This window comes from Peromyscus eremicus, chromosome 8a (genome assembly GCF_949786415.1).
Source record: "Peromyscus eremicus chromosome 8a, PerEre_H2_v1, whole genome shotgun sequence".
Classification (NCBI taxonomy): Eukaryota; Metazoa; Chordata; class Mammalia; order Rodentia; family Cricetidae; genus Peromyscus; species Peromyscus eremicus.
Genome location: NC_081423.1, coordinates 52,086,980 through 52,104,250, shown reverse-complemented (window position 1 = coordinate 52,104,250; position 17,271 = coordinate 52,086,980). Strand labels below are relative to the sequence as shown.

Genomic DNA, 17,271 nt, shown 5'->3' with positions numbered 1-17,271 from the left:
TCTTCTACAGCTCTGCCTCATTGGGTTCATTTTGGCTGCCAGAGTGACACCTGAAATGCTCAGACTCCACCTGGTAGCAGTTTGACATCATCTTCCTGCCTCAGCTCCCTGGTGCTAGAACCTTTAAAAATGTTACTTTTATAAGCAGCAAAACTAAAGAAAATAAAACAAAAAACCCACCCCAAATAAACACACAAACAAAAAACCCAAACAAAAAACCCCTAACATTTCAGTCAAAAATAAATGAATGCATGACTTATTTGGCTATGTAAGTGTCTAGTTTTCTTGCTGGGGTCTCCAAGACTCTTAGGAGAAAATAGTTCTTCTCTTGAAATACCTAAAGAACCTGAAAATGCCGGGGGTGGGAGGTGGGGGGGGGTGGCGGTGACAGTGGCGGTGGCACACACCTTTAATCCCAGCACTCAGGAGGCAGAGCCAGGCGGATCTCTGTGAGTTGGAGGCCAGCCTGGTCTACAGAGCGAGATCCAAGTCAGGTACCAAAACTACACGGAGAAACCCTGTCTCAAAAAACAACAACCAAAAAAGAACCTAAAGATGGGCTGGGTGGGTGCTTGGCTCTAGGGTGGGGTTTAATGGGAAACTCAACACACGTCATAGATAGGCTGTGAAGAACAAGGATAAGAGAAAGAGTACACTGTGGTCAAGATTCAATTCATTTGATTTGGATCACCAAATGATAAGCAGCTGCCTGGCACAGTGAGTTATAGTAGTTATAGCCAAACATTTGGGAGGCTGGGATAGGAGCATTGCCTGAGTTCAGGACCAGACTGGGCAACCTTAGAGAGATCTCAAAAAACAAAACAAGATAAAAAATTAAGCTTCTGTTGAGTACCTATTGTGTGCCTGACTCAGCTTCAGTACTTTGGGGATACATTACATTATTAAATAGAATAAATAAAGACCCTGTCTTTGGGGTTACTTTCTAAGACAGAGAATTCACTGTAAGCATAACACAGTATGTAAATACAGCATATGGGATGGTACAGGTATGAGTGCCATGGAAAGAGGGAGTGCTGGGGCTGAGGGATGTTTCAAGGGTGAATGGCTTGCTGCATAAGTGTGAGGACCTGAGTTTAGTTCAACACGAATGCCAGGTAATCCCAGGGACCTCTCAGGTAAACTGGCTAGCTGGACTAGTTGAATTGGCAAGCTCTGGGTTTAAGTGAGAGGCCTTGTCTCAGTACATGTAAGGTGGAGAGGAATCAAGGAAGACACCCAGGTCAACCCCTGGCTTCTAATCACATGTGCGCCCACGTGCATATGACCCCACGTCAACTCACACATGTGCAAACACACAAAAATATACATGTATACACACACGCAAGGAAGTTGGGACTATGACATGGTGTAGTGGATTGCAATTTAGTTTTTTTTCTTCTTTTTAAATTTTTATTTTTATTTATTATTGTTGTGTTTATGGAGGGGCATGTCCACAGCATGCATGTATCGAGGTCAAAGGACAATTTTTTTTTGTGTGTTTTCAGGCGAGAGTCTTATCATGCAGCTTAGGAAGGATGCCCTTGAACTCACAATCCTCCTGCTGCCTACCTGCACTTCTCAAGTGCTGGGACTCTAGGCGTACCTCATCACCCCCAAGTCATCTTCCTTTTTTCTCCTATATTCTTCTTACTTTCTTTTTTTAATTTTATTTATTTATTTATTTATTTATTTATTTATTTATTTATTTTTAAGACAAAGTCTCTGACTGTCCTGGAACTCACTTTGTAGACCAGGCTGGCCTCGGACTCACAGAGATCACCTGCCTCTGCCTCTCAAGTGCCAAGATTAAAGGTGTGTGTCACCATGACCGGCTTCTTTTTATTTTCTTTTTGAAAAAATATTTATTTTATTTTTAACTGTGTGTAGGAGCATGTGTGTGGGTACTTTTATATGGATATGTGCATATGAGTACAGGTGCCCATGGAGGCCAGAGGGGTTAGATCCCCCAGAAATTGGAGTTACAGGTAGTTGTAAGCTGCTCAGTGTGGATGCTGAGAACTGAACCCACATCCTCCGGAACAGCAGTATGTGTTTTAGTGGAACAGCAGTATGTGTTTTAGCGGAACAGCAGTATGTGTTTTAGCGGAACAGCAGTATGGGTTTTAGCGGAACAGCAGTATGTGTTTTAGTGGAACAGCAGTATGGGTTTTAGGGGAACAGCAGTATGGGTTTTAGCTGCTGAGCCGTGTCAGCTCTTACTTTCATCTTCTCTTTTTAATGATTATTTTTATTTATGTGTGTGTGTGTGTGTCTGTGTGTGTCTGTGTGTATGTATGCTGTGTGTGGGTGTCCTTAGAGGCTGGACAAGGGTGTCTGTGGGATTTTTTGTGATTGGAGTTATAGGTGAGCCATGAATTGTTGGGAACTGGACTCAGGTCCTTAGGAAGGGCTCTTAACCACTGAGCCATCTCTCTAGCCCCTCAGTCAGTGTCCTTTCTTTTCCTCTGTAGCCCTCACTTGGAACTCAGAGCCTCACAAAATGCTTGACAGGAGCTTTACTGCTAATCCACACCTTCAACCTGGATTCTCTTTTCTTTTCTCTTCTCTTTTTTCTTTTCTTTTCTTTTCTTTTCTTTTTTTTTTTTGTGAGACAAAGCCTCACCAGGTAGCCCAGTGGATTGAAATTTTAGAGTGGCCGGGACAGACCTTTTGAGAGGGTTTCTTCCAACTGCCAGAAGGAAGTGAAGGAATGTTTCACAGAGATTTCTCGGGAAGATTTTCAGGCATCAGGCACAACTAAGATCCTTGGGAGCAGGTCTGACGGGAGAAGCTGGGCAACAGGGTAGATTGTCGTCCCTTAGAAAGACTTTAGGCGCCGGGCGGTGGTGGCGCACGCCTTTAATCCCAGCACTCGGGAGGCAGAGCCAGGCGGATCTCTGTGAGTTCGAGGCCAGCCTGGGCTACCAAGTGAGTCCCAGGAAAGGCGCAAAGCTACACAGAGAAACCCTGTCTCGAAAAACCAAAAAAAAAAAAAAAAAAAAAAAAGAAAGACTTTAGGCTTTAGACATTGTACAAAAAGGGATTTAAAACATCTTTCAGGACTAGCTTACCGCATCTTCTTCCCAGTGTCTGGCTTGGTATGTGTGGATGGATGTGTGCCCACGCCAATGACATCTGACGGGGTCCTCCTTGACCAGCCAGAGCAAACTTCTACCAGTCTCCTTCCCAGGCTGGGGTGTGGTTCACTCCACCCCTCTCGGTTGTGTTTATCACACACTCCCAGCCCTGGGAACTCAGTTTCCCAATCAGAGAGCCAATTAAAGGTGTGCGGTGGGGGGCACTCCACCACCGTCTCTACTTCTCCCCAGACGTTGACTTCTGGGCCAGTCAGTGGGACAGGGAGTGATCCCAGGGACTAGGCAGAGAAACTGGGAATGCAGAAGAGTGAGCAACAGGTCACCCTGCAAATCTGGAAGATCCCCTTCCCCACCTCCCTCCACACCCCCACCCCTGGCCTGACACAATGGCTGGGTGGGGCTGAGGAACTGGCTTCCTCTGTGGAGATGGAAATCTGGGCCTTCAGTTCCCGCCCCAGAGACGCGGGGACATTTATTTGGAGACGTTGGGCAGCATTTGGTGCTCCAAGGGGGCAGGAAGAGAGACTGAAAACAGAAACTACCCCAAATCATAAAGGTAAGTTGGGGTGGGGGTGGGGGGCTCTGCAGATGAGAGGGGGGAGAGGTTCCCTCGGTGCCAAGTGTGGTTGGCTCACGTCGTCCAGGCAATAGGTTGGAAGTTGGAGAGACAGACAGTAGTCGTACAAGTGGTAGGAACCGATGGCTAGACATCCTCTCGCTGAGAGGGAGGTATAAGGACTGGCGGTACTGCCAGTCCAGCTTGTGGGGGTGGGGGTGGGGGGCCATGCCATTCTCACCCGCACCCCGACGGTCACACAGCAGTACAGGTGAGGGTGCACACATAAAGCAGCTCAGCAGCTCTACACACACACACACAGCCTTTTCTAACGGCTCCAACACCTTGGATGCCGGATTCCTCACATCCTCTAGGCCCAGTGTGCGCATGTGGAGCGTGGTGTGGTTGGGGGTGGTGGTGTCCGGTTGGGAGGAGGATCGGATTCCTGTTTCCTGCCCCTACTCACTCAGCCCTAGGAGGTGACTGAGAGTGGAGGGAACTGGAGGGTAAGTGCTTGGGGCCCCGACTCTCTGGGCCCTATAAAAGGCCCGAGTTGGGAGTGGGAAGGAAGTCAACGCAGGCACCTGGGATGGGGGGACAGTGAGTTCCCTGAAGGGGTAGAAGCTGGGGAGCAGGAGACCACTGCTTGGGTAACCTCAACGAGGGGCTTCGTGGCAGCATGTAGGGGCCAATGAGTGAACTGCAATCTAAGGAGGCCCTGATGCCCATCTTTTCTCAAGAACCTAACTCGGGACCTGGAAGGCTATGACTTCTGACGGGATAGGGAATTTAGGGGCTCTCTTGTGTCCCAGCTCTGGTCCCCATCCTCCTTGTCAAGAGGAAGAGAAGTCCAGATTCCAGCGTCCCAGGTCCCGGCGTCCCAGTGCTGTTGGTTCTCTGCTTTGGCCTGGGTTTGTGGCCGCCCCCCAGGCATCCGGGAAGGACCCAGCCTTCCACGGGAGCTTCTCCCTGTGACCAGACCCAGGTGTGGCAGGGATAAGAGGATGGGGAGCAGAAGAGATCAGGCTGGGACCTCCTGGTCTCCTGGGGTCAGAGGCTCCAGGAATCTTCATGGCAGGAAAAGGAGACTAAAAATAATCCGGAAAGGGAGAGTCCGGAGAGAGGAACTGGGAAATGGGAGGGGGGAGGGGCAGTCAGAGCAGGGAAACAGTGATACTTCCATCAGCTCAGGCACTGGCTTGCACGTGTGCTTGCGTGTGCGTGTGCGTGTGTGTGTGTGTGTGTGTGTGTGTGTGTGCGCGCGCGCATACGTGTGTGCCTGTGCACACACTCATACACACATGCTTTACCCAGATATTACAGAACATGCACACTATCCTCACACCACACACTTGATGTGTCTGTGACAAACCACGCTTGACCCCACTCTTCCCCAGCATACCTCCCAGGGCACACCCAACTCTCACTCACCCAGCACTAGATCACAGTGCACACTAACTCACATAAACTCCCCCACACAGTGACTGTACCCGCAAGCTGAGCTCCCTTCGCGGGGGCATCTTTCTGGTTCTCTGTTACCCTGGCCTTCCCATCCTCCCCAACAACAGCTTGTTCTTAGGCCCACTGTGTCCTCTGGCCCGACTGCAGCAGCAAAAGTCAAAGGATAGAGAAGCTGGCCACTGGCAGCAAAGGCCACTGGCAGCACAGCTCTCCAGACGCTGAGGCAGGAGGATCGGAAGTTTGAGGCCAATCTGGGACGCATAATGAGAGACCCTGTCTCAAAGAAAGAAAAGCTGCCCAGGAGGGTCCAGGGGCAGAATGAGGAAGGGTGAGCGGTGAAAAAAGACAGTGTGACAGGAGGAAGGGAGGGAAATGCACCGGTCTTCTCTCCTGAGTTAAAAATACAGTTTCAGACAGCCTCAGTCTACCCACCAGCCGGGGTACTGAGGGGCCCTTTATCCCTCCACCCTCCTCAGGGGATGACTTCCGCAGAACACCTCCCTCCTTGGAAACACTCAGAAGACGATGTCAGCCCAGTCCCTTCCTGCAGCGACGCCCCCCACCCTGAAGCCCCCTCGGATCATCCGCCCCCGCCCTCCTTCTCGCCACCGGGCTCCCCACTCCCCGGGGCCTCCCCACAACGGCTCCTCTTCGAAAGTGCTTCCCCAGATTCCCAATGACGCGTCGGCCTCAATGTGCACCTCCATCTTCTGGGAGCCCCCCGCGTCTTCCCTGAAGCCCCCCGCCCTTCTGCCCCCCTCAGTCTCCAGAGCCAGCCTGGACTCTCAGACGTCCCCCGACTCGCCTTCCAGCACACCCAGTCCCAGCCCGGTGTCCCGGCGATCCGTCTCCCCAGAACCTGCTCCCTGCTCCCCAGTGCCCCCACCCAAGCCCTCCGGGTCGCCCCGAACAGCCCTGCCCTCGCTCCCGATGCCTCTCCAGGATGGCTCTGCCTCGGCCCCTGGCACGGTTCGCAGACTGGCCGGCAAGTTTGAATGGGGGGCCGAAGGCAAGGCCCAGTCCTCAGACTCCCTGGAGCGGTGCTCCCAAGGGGGCTCAGATGTGAATGGGGAGAGAGAGACTCCCCAAGTCGTCCTTTCCGGGAATGGGTCCCAGGAGAATGGCACTCCGGGTGAGCATATGGTGCAGTTGAGTAGTCTCAACACAGCTAGCTTATCTTCGTTTTCAGTTCTCGAAAACCGGGGGATTTAAAGGACTAGCATTTCTAGTAGACTTCATGTTTGAGAAGTCTATTTTCTGTTTCTCTGCGTTGCAGACAGGGTGGATGAGATCTACAGATACCTGGGGTTGGTCCTTTATGTTGGGGGGAAGAATCTGAGATGGGATGGGCCAGGCCCCAAGGACTTCCTCCTTAGACAACTCCTTCTGTTACAGATGCTGCCCTGGCCTGCCCTCCATGCTGCCCCTGTGTCTGCCACGTAGCAAAGCCTGGCCTGGAGCTCCGATGGGTGCCTGTGGGGAGTTCCGACGACATCCTCAGGGCCCCCTGCCGAGCATCCCCACTGCGAGCCTCCCGCTCCCGCATCAACCCACCAGTCATCAGTCACCCTCCAGTCGTACTCACATCTTATCGCTCCACTGCTGAGCGCAAACTCCTACCTCCCCTCAAGCCCCCCAAGCCCACTCGCGTCAGACAGGATACCAGTACCTCTGGGGAGCTTCCACAGCCAGACCTGGAACTGCCTTCGGAAGATGGAATCCAAACAGGTACAAGGCCTGGGAGTTAAGGACATGGAAGGCAGGGAAAGAGGACAGGGAGAGGAGTTCCGGGCTTTGAGGGCACAGGGTGGGGGTGAGTGGCCAGCTACAGACCTACCAAGCCCTAGACTTTCCCTTTTTCTCCCAGCTGCTGCTTGGAAGTTGAGGGGAGTTTTAGCCTTGGTGTCTTCACTGGGGCTGGGGTTCAGGGTCTTGGGCTGGGGGTGTTGGAGGTTTGGGAGGTTAGCTCTGGTCACTCTGGGTTCTCTCTCCAGGGGACAGGCCTGAAGAAGCACCTCAGAATGTTCCCCCTGCAGCCTTGGAGGGAAGGTACCGAACTCCCGTCCTGTGTCCTCTCCTGACCTCACCCGTGCCTCTCCTGCAAGGGCAGACTAACTTTCAAGTCCAGATGAATCCTACCTTATATTTACAACAAATATAGTTGTAAAGCTATATTTTAGTCATACAACTTTAAGTAAATTCTCTTTTCTGGGTTTCAGAGTCTTTCTCTAAGAAATAGGAATACGCTTGACTCCGTTCCATAGGATTATTGAGGAATAATATTGCAAAAAATTTGGGCTCAAGCTGGGCTTAGTGGCACAGGCTATAATCCCAGCACAGAGCAGACTGAGGCAGGAAAATCAGGAGTTGAGGCCAGCCTGGGATACATCTCACAGTTCATTTTCAAAACAACAACAACAACAAACCAAAACCAAAACAAAGCGACAAACCAACAAACCAAAGTCAGGGCCAAGCTCTGCTTTAATATCTTACTGTGAATCTGTATTAAAGTTATTTTTAAGATTTATTTTTAATTGTGTGTGTGTGTGTGCATGCCTGTGTGTGTCTGTCTGCAGGTACTTATGGAGGCCAAAACAGTGGGCTCTCCCCCTGTAGGTTGAGTTACAGGTAGTTGTGAGGTGCTGGGAATCAAACCCGGATCCTCTGCAAGAATAGTACATGCTCTTGACCACTGGGCCATTCCTCAAGCCCTCCATTAGAATGATTGTTGATAAAACCATTTGGCAACCATGGGCCATCTCTTATGTTTTCCAGGCTTGCTAACCATTTTAGATTAATTGCTTTCTTATTAGAAGTAATAATCCAGGTATGTTCATTTGTTTAGAAAATGTTTATGGTAGTAGCTTTTAGCTTGAGAGTAACTGGGAGAGGGGAGACGGGGAGCCACAGGTGTGAGAGTTTGACCATGTGGAGTTTCACCAAACCACAAAGAAGGCCTTCTAGACAATGCTCCTGGGTGAGAGGGCTGGAGGGAGGGACTTGGAAGTATCTATTGCGCAGTAGCTGAGAAAGCAGAAATGTTTGGGGCCTGACATCTGGGCCAAGGACTTCCCCTCCATCAGGCACACAGGAACATCTGGAGTTTGATCTGGAGCTGTCAGGATCCCTCCATACAATGTGCATTTGAGTTCTGCAGCTCTCTTTTGGTGTCATGTGAATGACGCCCATCGACTGGACCTCACATGCCTTCTTCTCTTTCTCCACAGGGATGAGGAGGGGCTGGAGGGATTGAAGGAGCAGCAGTGGGAGCTGCCCCTGCAGGACGGTAGGTCTCCCCTGTGACAGGCAGGAGGGAAGGGTTCTGGGGCGTGGACCTCTCTGATGTTCTCTGTCTACCTTCCAGAACCTTTATACCAGACTTACAGAGCAGCTGTACTGTCAGAGGAGCTGTGGGGTGTGGGTGAGGATGGGGGCCCCTCTCCGGCTAATCCGGGAGAAGCTCCCACCTTCTCCAGGCTCCCTGGACCTCGGAACACTCTGTGGCAGGAGCTCCCGGCTGTGCGAGCCAGTGGTCTCTTAGAGAGCCTAAGCCCCCAGGAAAGGCGTATGCAGGAGGTGAGTACCCCAGGGTGGGACGGGGATGGGGAGGTATGTGACCCGAGTCTGGGCTGGTTGTGAGGTGACTGGCCTTTTTACTGTGGCCCTGCTCTCCTGTCTAGAGCCTGTTTGAGGTGGTGACCTCAGAGGCCTCCTACCTACGGTCTCTGAGGCTACTGACCGACACCTTCGTCCTGAGCCGGGCTCTCCGGGACACACTCACTCCTCGGGATCACCACACACTTTTCTCCAACGTGCAGCGAGTCCAGGGTGTCAGTGAGCGGTCAGTGGGGTCCTAGGAATGTGGGCCTTGGGTTGCTGAGCATCCTCCTTAGCTTTCTTCCTCTTCTAGATCTTTCCTTCCACGGACTTGGCTTTCAGCACTCTCCTGAAAAGCCTGGAGAACCAGACTTCCTGTCCCTCCATTAATGGCTTCCTCCATGCTTTCAGGTTTCTGGGAACATTACTATCCCGTGTCCGTACTTCCCCACACATCAGTGACCTGTGCGACGTGGTGCATGCCCACGCGGTCGGCCCCTTCTCAGTGTATGTGGATTACGTCCGGAACCAGCAGTATCAGGAGGAGACCTATAGCCGCCTTATGTGAGTACAGTGCTTTTCTGCCTTCTCCTTGGGAATGTGTTCCGAGACCACCAGTGGATAGTGATAAACCTTACACGTCCGTATCTAAGAAAAACGATTTATAAATTAGGCCTGGTAAGAGTTGAACAACAGCTAATAATAAAATAGAAAAATTAGAGCAATGTGATGTAATAAAATTGTCAGCATCGATACTCTCGCACTTTGTGGACTTTAGTAAGTCAGTTAAGGTTTACGTGGACACTGCTCCACGATATCACCACAGTCAATTTGACAGATAGGACAGCTACTAAGTGATGGATGGGTGGGTAGTGTATATACACGAATACGCTGGGCAAAGGGATTATTGGTGTTCCAGATGAGATAGGGTGGGGCATCTTGAGATTTTCTTTTTTTTATCATTGCTAGTCAGAAAGGCACTGACTTCAAAATGTACGGATTATTTGTTTCTGGAACGTTCCATTTAATGGTGTTGGGGAATTGAAATTATGAAAGCAAAACTACAGAGAATGTTCTGTATCCCAGAGTTGGAGGAACCTGTGAAGTCAGGTTAAGGCTGAGCCCGGAGCCGGCTGGAGGGCTCAGGACCCTACTTCAGGGAACCCGTGGGCATCTGGGCTTTCTTGCAGGGACACTAACGTGCGCTTCTCTGCGGAGCTGCGGCGGCTGCAGAGCCTCCCCAAATGTGAGCGGCTTCCCCTGCCATCTTTTCTGCTATTGCCCTTCCAGCGCATTACCCGGCTCCGGATGCTGCTGCAGGTACTGGAGTCTGTTCCTTATCACCGTTTCCTATCCCACCATGACCACAGACGTCCTCTCAGGGCAACATCTCCCAACCTCAGCTCCCTAAATGCCTCAGAGGGCAGAAAGAGCCTTCTAGGCTTGCTTTGGCTCAGCCTCTAACTAGCTGAGATCTCCAAAGGGACAAACAATGGTTTTTGGGAGGAATGAAAAAAATAAACCTCGCCGGGCAGTGGTGGCGCTCGCCTTTAATCCCAGCACTCGGGAGGCAGAGCCAGGCGGATCTCTGTGAGTTCGAGGCCAGCCTGGACTACCAAGTGAGTTCCAGGAAAGGCACAAAGCTACACAGAGAAACCCTGTCTCAAAAAAAAAAAAAAAAAAAAAAAAGAAAAAAAGAAAAAAGAAAAAAATAAACCTCAGCTATGCCAGTGATTGTGGACTTCAGAGCCATGGTGAATACATAGATTTATAGTGTATCTATAAAATTCGATTTTTATGGAGGCTGTAGTGTGGGGCTGAGCACTGTAGCTTAATGGTAGACAGCTTGCCTAGAGTGTACTGGACTAGGCCTTGGATTCAATCTCCAGGGCAACTAAATAAATAAAATTTAAATAAATGAAAAAGATGAAAAAGTTCCTTAGTGGGATAATACTGAGGAAAAAAATGAGTGTTTTATGAAACACTTCTCTTGCATCTATTTGTGTGTGTGTGTGCGCGCGCGCGCGCGCGCGCTGCGTATGTGTTGGTGTGTACATGGAAGTCAAAGGACAACATGCAGATGTCACAGGAAAACTTGCGGAAGCCAATTTGCTTTTTTCATCACCTGGGTCCTGGGGATCAAATTCAGGTCTTTAGGCTGCGAAATGCCTTTCCCTGCTGAGCCATCCCAGGGTACATTGCAGGAGTCAGTTCTCGATTTCTCTGTGTAGGACTCACAAAAGCTGTTACCCTCTGAGCCAGAGAAACACTTTTCGACCCAAAACCTTTGACTGATTCACCTGGTATTGGAATTTTTAAGAAGATTCATATGTTTTGATTTTACGTGCATGTTTTTGCCTGTATGCATGTGTGTGCATTACATGTGTCTGCCTGTGGAGGCCAGAAAAGTGAATTGGCTCCTCTGGAACTGGAGTTACAGACACTTGTGAGCTACCCTGTGGGTGCAGGGAGTTGAACCTGGGTCCTCTGAAAGAGCACTTGAGTGCTCTTAACTGCTGAGCCATCTCTCCAGCTCCAGTATTGGAATCTTTTTTTTTTTTTTTCTTCGAGACAGGGTTTCAATATGTAGCCTTGGCTGTCCTGGAACTCACTCTGTAGACCAGGCTGGCCTCGAACTCACAGAGATCCACCTGGGTCTGCCTCTCAAGTGCTGGAATTAAAGGCATGCACCACGACTGCCCGGCCAGTATTGGAATCTTAGAGTGCCCAACTTTTTTTCTCTTTCTTTGTCTTGAGACAGTTGGCTTTGCTCTTTTGTTGCTGGGGTTTTTTGTTTGTTGTTTGTTTTGTTTGTTTGTTGTTGTCGTTTAGAACTCACCTACGCAGCTCAGGCCAGCCTCAAACTTGCGGTCTTCTGCCTCAGCTTCTTGAGTACTGGGATAACAGGTGTGCACAGACTTTTCTTTAATTTAATGTGTGTGTGTGTGTGTGTGTGTGTGTGTGTGTCAGAGGATCAAACTGATGCTTCACTCATGCTAAACAAACACTCTACCATTGATTTCTAACCCAATTCCCTCAAGTTTTATTTAGCTTTGTCTGACCTCTATGTAGACGGCATGGTAACAATGATATCATACTAACTCAGTGATTGCTGAGTGTGCTGTCCAAGGCCCGGTTCTAAGTGTTCTACACCTGTGTAACCCCAGTGACAAGTGTGTGAGAGCAGGAACCATTATTTGCAGACTTTATAAAGGAGGAAACTGGGTGCAGTTTGAATACCTTGGCCTAGGCCATGCAAAAATAATGGATGGAGCCAGATGTGGGGGTCCACGCCTGTGACCCCAGCGTTCCAGAGGGTGGACAGAAGGATTCAGCGTTCAAAGCCAGCCAGGGCTGCTTAGGAGAAATACTATCTCAGAAAAACATACACGCTAAAAAGAAAACAAAATAAATAGAAATCCAGGCATTTCTAACTGCCCTGCTATATTGTTAGACTAGTAATTATTATATATATATATATATATATATATATATATATATATATATATATCCCCAGCATTTATGGTGTGCCAAGTGCCAAGGATTATGCTAAGTCCTCTTTATATATCACCACGAATCCTCACAATATTAACATGCTAAATAGATATCAGCTCCATCTTATAAATGGGGAAACCGAGGCACTGAGCAGTTATATGACTTGCTCAGGCTCTGGCAGTTGGTAAGTGGTAGGTCTCATGGACTTGCTGAGAGTTATCTTGGGGACCCTGTGAATCCTAAATGGAACATTGGGCAAAGCTGGGCAGGGTCCACAGCACCTCAGAATCTCAGGGGAACGGAGGATCTCAGTCACCCTTCCTCTGTTTCCAGAATATCCTAGGCCAGACAGAGGAGGGGTCCAGTCGCCAGGAGAATGCCCAGAAGGCCCTGAGTGCTGTGAGCAAGGTGCGCAGGATGGACACTGGGGAGGGAAGAGGTGCCAGGGGTAGAGGGAAGTGGAGGGGACAGGTGGCCGCGGGGGATGGATGACTCACTGCCCCTCACCAGATTATTGAGCGCTGCAGCGCTGAGGTGGGGCGCATGAAGCAGACAGAAGAGCTGATCCGACTCACCCAAAGGTTGCGCTTCCACAAGGTCAAGGTTAGTCGTGCCCAGACTCTCCATCTCGCCTTTCCTCACCATGCTGCGAGGCTAAACCCTTCTCTTTTTCTTCCCAGGCTCTACCCCTGGTCTCCTGGTCACGGCGCCTGGAATTGCAGGGGGAGCTGACAGAGTTGGGATTTCGGAGGGGGGGTGTGCTCTTCACCTCCCGCCCCCGCTTCACTCCCCTCTGCCTGCTGCTCTTCAGTGACCTGCTGCTTATCACTCAGCCCAAGAGGTGGGTCCTGCGTGGGAGGGGAGGAAGTCCAAGCCAGGGTGGAGGAGAGGCATCTGGCAGGACACGCCTGTTCTCCTCTGAACGCCCTCTTCCCTGGGTAGTGGGCAGCGGCTGCAGGTTCTGGACTATGCCCATCGCTCCCTGGTGCAGGCCCAGCAGGTTCCTGACCCATCTGGACCCCCTACATTCCGCCTCTCCCTTCTAAGCAACCACCAGGGTCGCCCCACCCACAGGCTACTCCAAGCAGCCTCACTGTGAGTCATGTCTCTAAAGAACACTCTTGGGGGTTGGGGGTTGGGGGTGCGGCTCAGTGGTACAGAATTCTGTTGCTCCTCTCTCTCCTCTATGGCCCCTATTACTTCATCCCCCAGGAGTGTCTGTCGGGCCAACTGTGAACCCCTCCTTTGCTCACCACTAGGTCGGACATGCAGCGCTGGCTGGGAGCTTTTCCCACCCCGGGTCCCCTTCCCTGTTCCCCAGACACCATCTATGAGGACTGTGGTAAGTATCTCCCAAAGGGAGGAGGGAAGATGTGAGTCTTAAGGGGGATCTGGGACGGCAACTAAACAGAACGGGGGTCCCACTGTAATGTTACCCATACTCCACCAGAGTGTTCCCAGGAGCTGTGTTCATCAGAGCCATCGACACCTTCCAAGACGGAGGGCCAAAGTCTGGATTCCAAGGCCCCCCGCAAGCATCCACACAAGAATCCTGAAGGTGAGAGAGCCTTTCACGGACTCATTCAGCAAATATTCATTGAGCACCATGAGCCAAACACATAACGTTTCATGCTCTGCTGGGGAACACTTTTTCCCCCTGGCGGTGCTGGGACGGAGTCCAGGGACTTACATGTGATTGATAGGCGAGTGCCGCACTAATGAACTACACCCCCAGCCCTGGAGGATACTTTAACAGAGGAAGCAGACAATAAAGGCTAAAGGAGCCAGACATGGTGGTGCTGGTGTTGGTCTCTGAGTCTGTCGCTTGAGAGGCGCACCGGCAGGCAGATCTCTGTGAGTTCAAGGTCAGTCTGGTCTACACGGTGAGTTTTAGACCAGCAAGGGTTACATAATGAGACCCTTTTTTCTCTCTCTTTCTCTTTCTCTCTCTCTCTCTCTGTCTCTCTCTCTCTCTCTCTCTCTCTCTCTCTCTCTCTCTCTCTCTCCCAAGGTAGGGTTTCTCTGTGTACCTCTGGCTGTCCTGGAACTCTCTCTGTAGACCAGGCTGGCCTTGAACTCACAGAGATCTGCCTGCCTCTGCCTCCCAAGTGCTAGGATTAAAGGCGTGCACCACCACTGCCTCACTGAGACCCTTTCTCAAAAAAAAAAAAAATCAAAAACAAAAAAAATTCCAGTACTGGGAATCTTTTTTGACAGCCCATATGTGTAGTGCCAGTACTGGGGAGGTTGAAGCAGGAGGATTGTTGTTTGATTGAGTTAAGTATAGATTATGTGTAGTGTGTTAGAAGGGGATGCGTGCCATGGGAAAACGCAGTAAGGAAGGAGTGCTGGGGTTTGGCAGGATCTCAAGTAGTCAGGTGAGGTAGACCTCACTAGGAGGCGATGTGTGAGGTGACCGAGGGGATCAGTCTAGGCGTTCGGGGTCTGAGGAAGGGTGGACCAGCTGCAGGGCACAGGCAGGGCGAAGGCCTAGGGCCTGTTCTGTAACAAAGGAAGGAGGCCAGTGTGCCTAGACCGATCCAGAAAAGGGGCTGGGAGCAGATGAGGTCGCAGTGACAACAGATAAGATCTCGCAGCCCCTTGCAAGAGTTATTTTTTTTTATTTATTTATTTTTCTTTATTATTTATTTATTTATTAGATTTGTCTATTTTATTATTTTGTGTGTATGAGTGTTTTGCGTGCATTTATGTCTGGTGCCTGCTGAGGTCAGAAGAGGGCACTGGATCCCTTGAGACTGGAGTTACAGATGGTTGTGGGTTACCATGTGGGTGCTGGGAATCGAACCTGGGTCCTCTGGGAGAGCACTAATTTCTCTTAACCGCTGAGCCTGCTCTCAAGCCCAGAAGTTCTTCTGATTGACTGACAGGAGCAGTCATTGCAGGACCCAATATAGAAGTGCCACAGACCCTCTCAGATGCTGACGTCACTTCCTGGAGTGGGTAGTAACTGAAGTTGAATTCTTGGCTCCATGCTTCTTCACTAATCCCCAATCCAGCATGACCTGAGACCCCAGAGGGCCTCCTTTCCCCAGTCACCTGACCTCTGTCCCTGCTCCCCAGAAGCCTGTTTTTCTTTCCCCAGGTTGGCTGAAGGGACTTCCTGGAGCCTTCCCTGCCCAATTGGTGTGTGAAGTCACGGGAGAACATGAAAGGAGAAAGCATCTTCGCCAGCACCAGAAGCTGCTTGAGGCTGGGGGACCCTCTTCAGGCACTTCTGACACCCCTCAACCTTGATGCAGGCTGGGGAAGGGGCACAGACTGGGACTCTGGCAGCAGCAAGGGGATGACAAAGTCTGCCCATCTGTCCATATCTATCCATCATCTATCTGCTGTCGGTGGGAACACTACCTCTAGTGGTACCCAATTCAGATAGAGCTTCCAGACAGAGCAGTAATGAAAGAGGCCATCTGAGCCCACAACAAGAAAGAAGGAGGATGGCTTGAATGTGTTGCCAATGGAGACAGAGTGGCCAAGGCCAAGACCCTGGCTATTGAGTATCACCAAGGAAGAGGAAGCCGGGACAATGCGTTGAAATGGCGTCGTTGGAGTATCCCTGTAGACAACAGGGATGGGCAGGAACCCATTCAGCCAAAGAAGATGGTGACTTGGGCCCAAGAGACCAGTAATCACCCTACTTGGTTCTACAGAAGCCACTGGTCCTGTCCTTTTAATATAGGAAGTATTAAATTAATCTAATACTTCTATTTCTGGACTACTTCTTATGCCCTTTCAAATCACTTCCTTTCTTCTAGAAGAATCCAGGGTATGTCTCGGAGAACATGTGTGCATGTGTGTCCATGTGTATATGTATCTAGGAAGGCAATTCTGCTGAACGTGGTGTGTGTGTGTGTGTGTGTGTGTGTGTGTGTGTGTGTGTGAAAGAGAGAGAGAGAGAGAGCCAGTCCTGTTAGTGACCGAAAATGTCATTTTTTTCCCTGTTATTTTCTCCAAAGAAGACGTTTGGCCTGAGTTCTAAAGAAAGTACAGGGTACAGCTTGGCCAGAGGCTAGGACTGTGGATGAGAGCCATGGAACCTGGGTCTCTTGGGTATCTCCAGGTTTCAAGACAGCTGAAGGGTGATGTTATGAAGCAGTCAAATGGCCTGGCAGGGCACTGAGGAACTAAGAAGCTGGGGTGAAAGATCCTCTGCAGTCTGTGAATATTTTCCTGTCCCAAACACTGACCTCCATAACCCATGTCTGCTCTGCATATCTCCCAAGCTGAACTGTCATCGTGTCAGCCAGCCTCGGGCTGCAGAATGAGTCCCAGGCCAGCCGCTGACCGTCCTGGGATTCACTTCATCTATCCCGATCCTTTCAGAAACAGAGGGCCAAGCTCAGTGGAGGGAGTAGAGAGCTGGTGGCGTTGCCCAGCCTCAACCACAGTTTCTGCTGATGAGAACTTGTCCTGCGTGATGCTGGAGAGGTGAGGGCAAGGACAGTAGAGCGGACGATGGCTGGGGTTGGAGCTCAAGCCTGGGCAAAGGCTCTCTGCACAGTTGTGCAATGCCCTTCCTTCATGTCCTTCATGTTCTTCAACGTTCTTCTTACAACCTGCCCAGACAGAAACTGCCGTGATGACTATGGGAGGTGGGATGACTCTCGGGACTCGAAGGCAGGAGGGCACTTGGCTTGTCCACAACTTTCACCCAGCAAAGTGCCAGCCACGTGGGAAACCCTCAATAAATGTTGCTGGCTTTATACTGAGGCTCATCAGGGCTTGAAGGAGCAAATGGTCTACAAATGAAGTTTTTGTGGGGATAATGCTGGATACCACGGTGCTGAGAACAGGTGTCAGTTCCGCTGGAATTAGGGCTCAGAGACCAGGTGCAAGGCCTGCCTGGAGTGTGTTGGCCCCTGCACAGCTTCTTAGAGATCTGTGCTTGCAGTGGACTAGAGCAGCTGCAGCTGGGGCTGTGGCAGGCTGGGGAAGAAGGCAGGTCAGGGTCAGCATGGCTGCAGCTGGGTAGAGGGTACAGCGAGAGGTCACAGGAGCAGAGAATGGACAACGGCCTTTCACTGACCGGCCAAGTTTGATCCCGTT

At 50.7% G+C, this 17,271-nt stretch overlaps 1 protein-coding gene across 1 annotated transcript; it reads left to right on the top strand.

Annotated features, from left to right (window-relative positions):
• The first annotated feature begins 3,568 nt into the window (after window positions 1-3,568).
• Window positions 3,569-16,120, top strand: Arhgef15 (Rho guanine nucleotide exchange factor 15). Its single transcript, XM_059270945.1, has 16 exons — window positions 3,569-3,654; window positions 5,592-6,247; window positions 6,511-6,843; window positions 7,110-7,164; window positions 8,343-8,401; window positions 8,480-8,691; window positions 8,796-8,956; window positions 9,124-9,276; window positions 9,903-10,032; window positions 12,541-12,615; window positions 12,718-12,810; window positions 12,888-13,048; window positions 13,150-13,302; window positions 13,467-13,549; window positions 13,658-13,765; window positions 15,311-16,120. Exons 2-16 carry the CDS (start codon window positions 5,641-5,643, stop codon window positions 15,460-15,462), a joined length of 2,535 nt encoding a protein of 844 aa, XP_059126928.1. The 5' UTR covers window positions 3,569-3,654; window positions 5,592-5,640; the 3' UTR covers window positions 15,463-16,120.
• The last annotated feature ends 1,151 nt before the right edge of the window (window positions 16,121-17,271 follow it).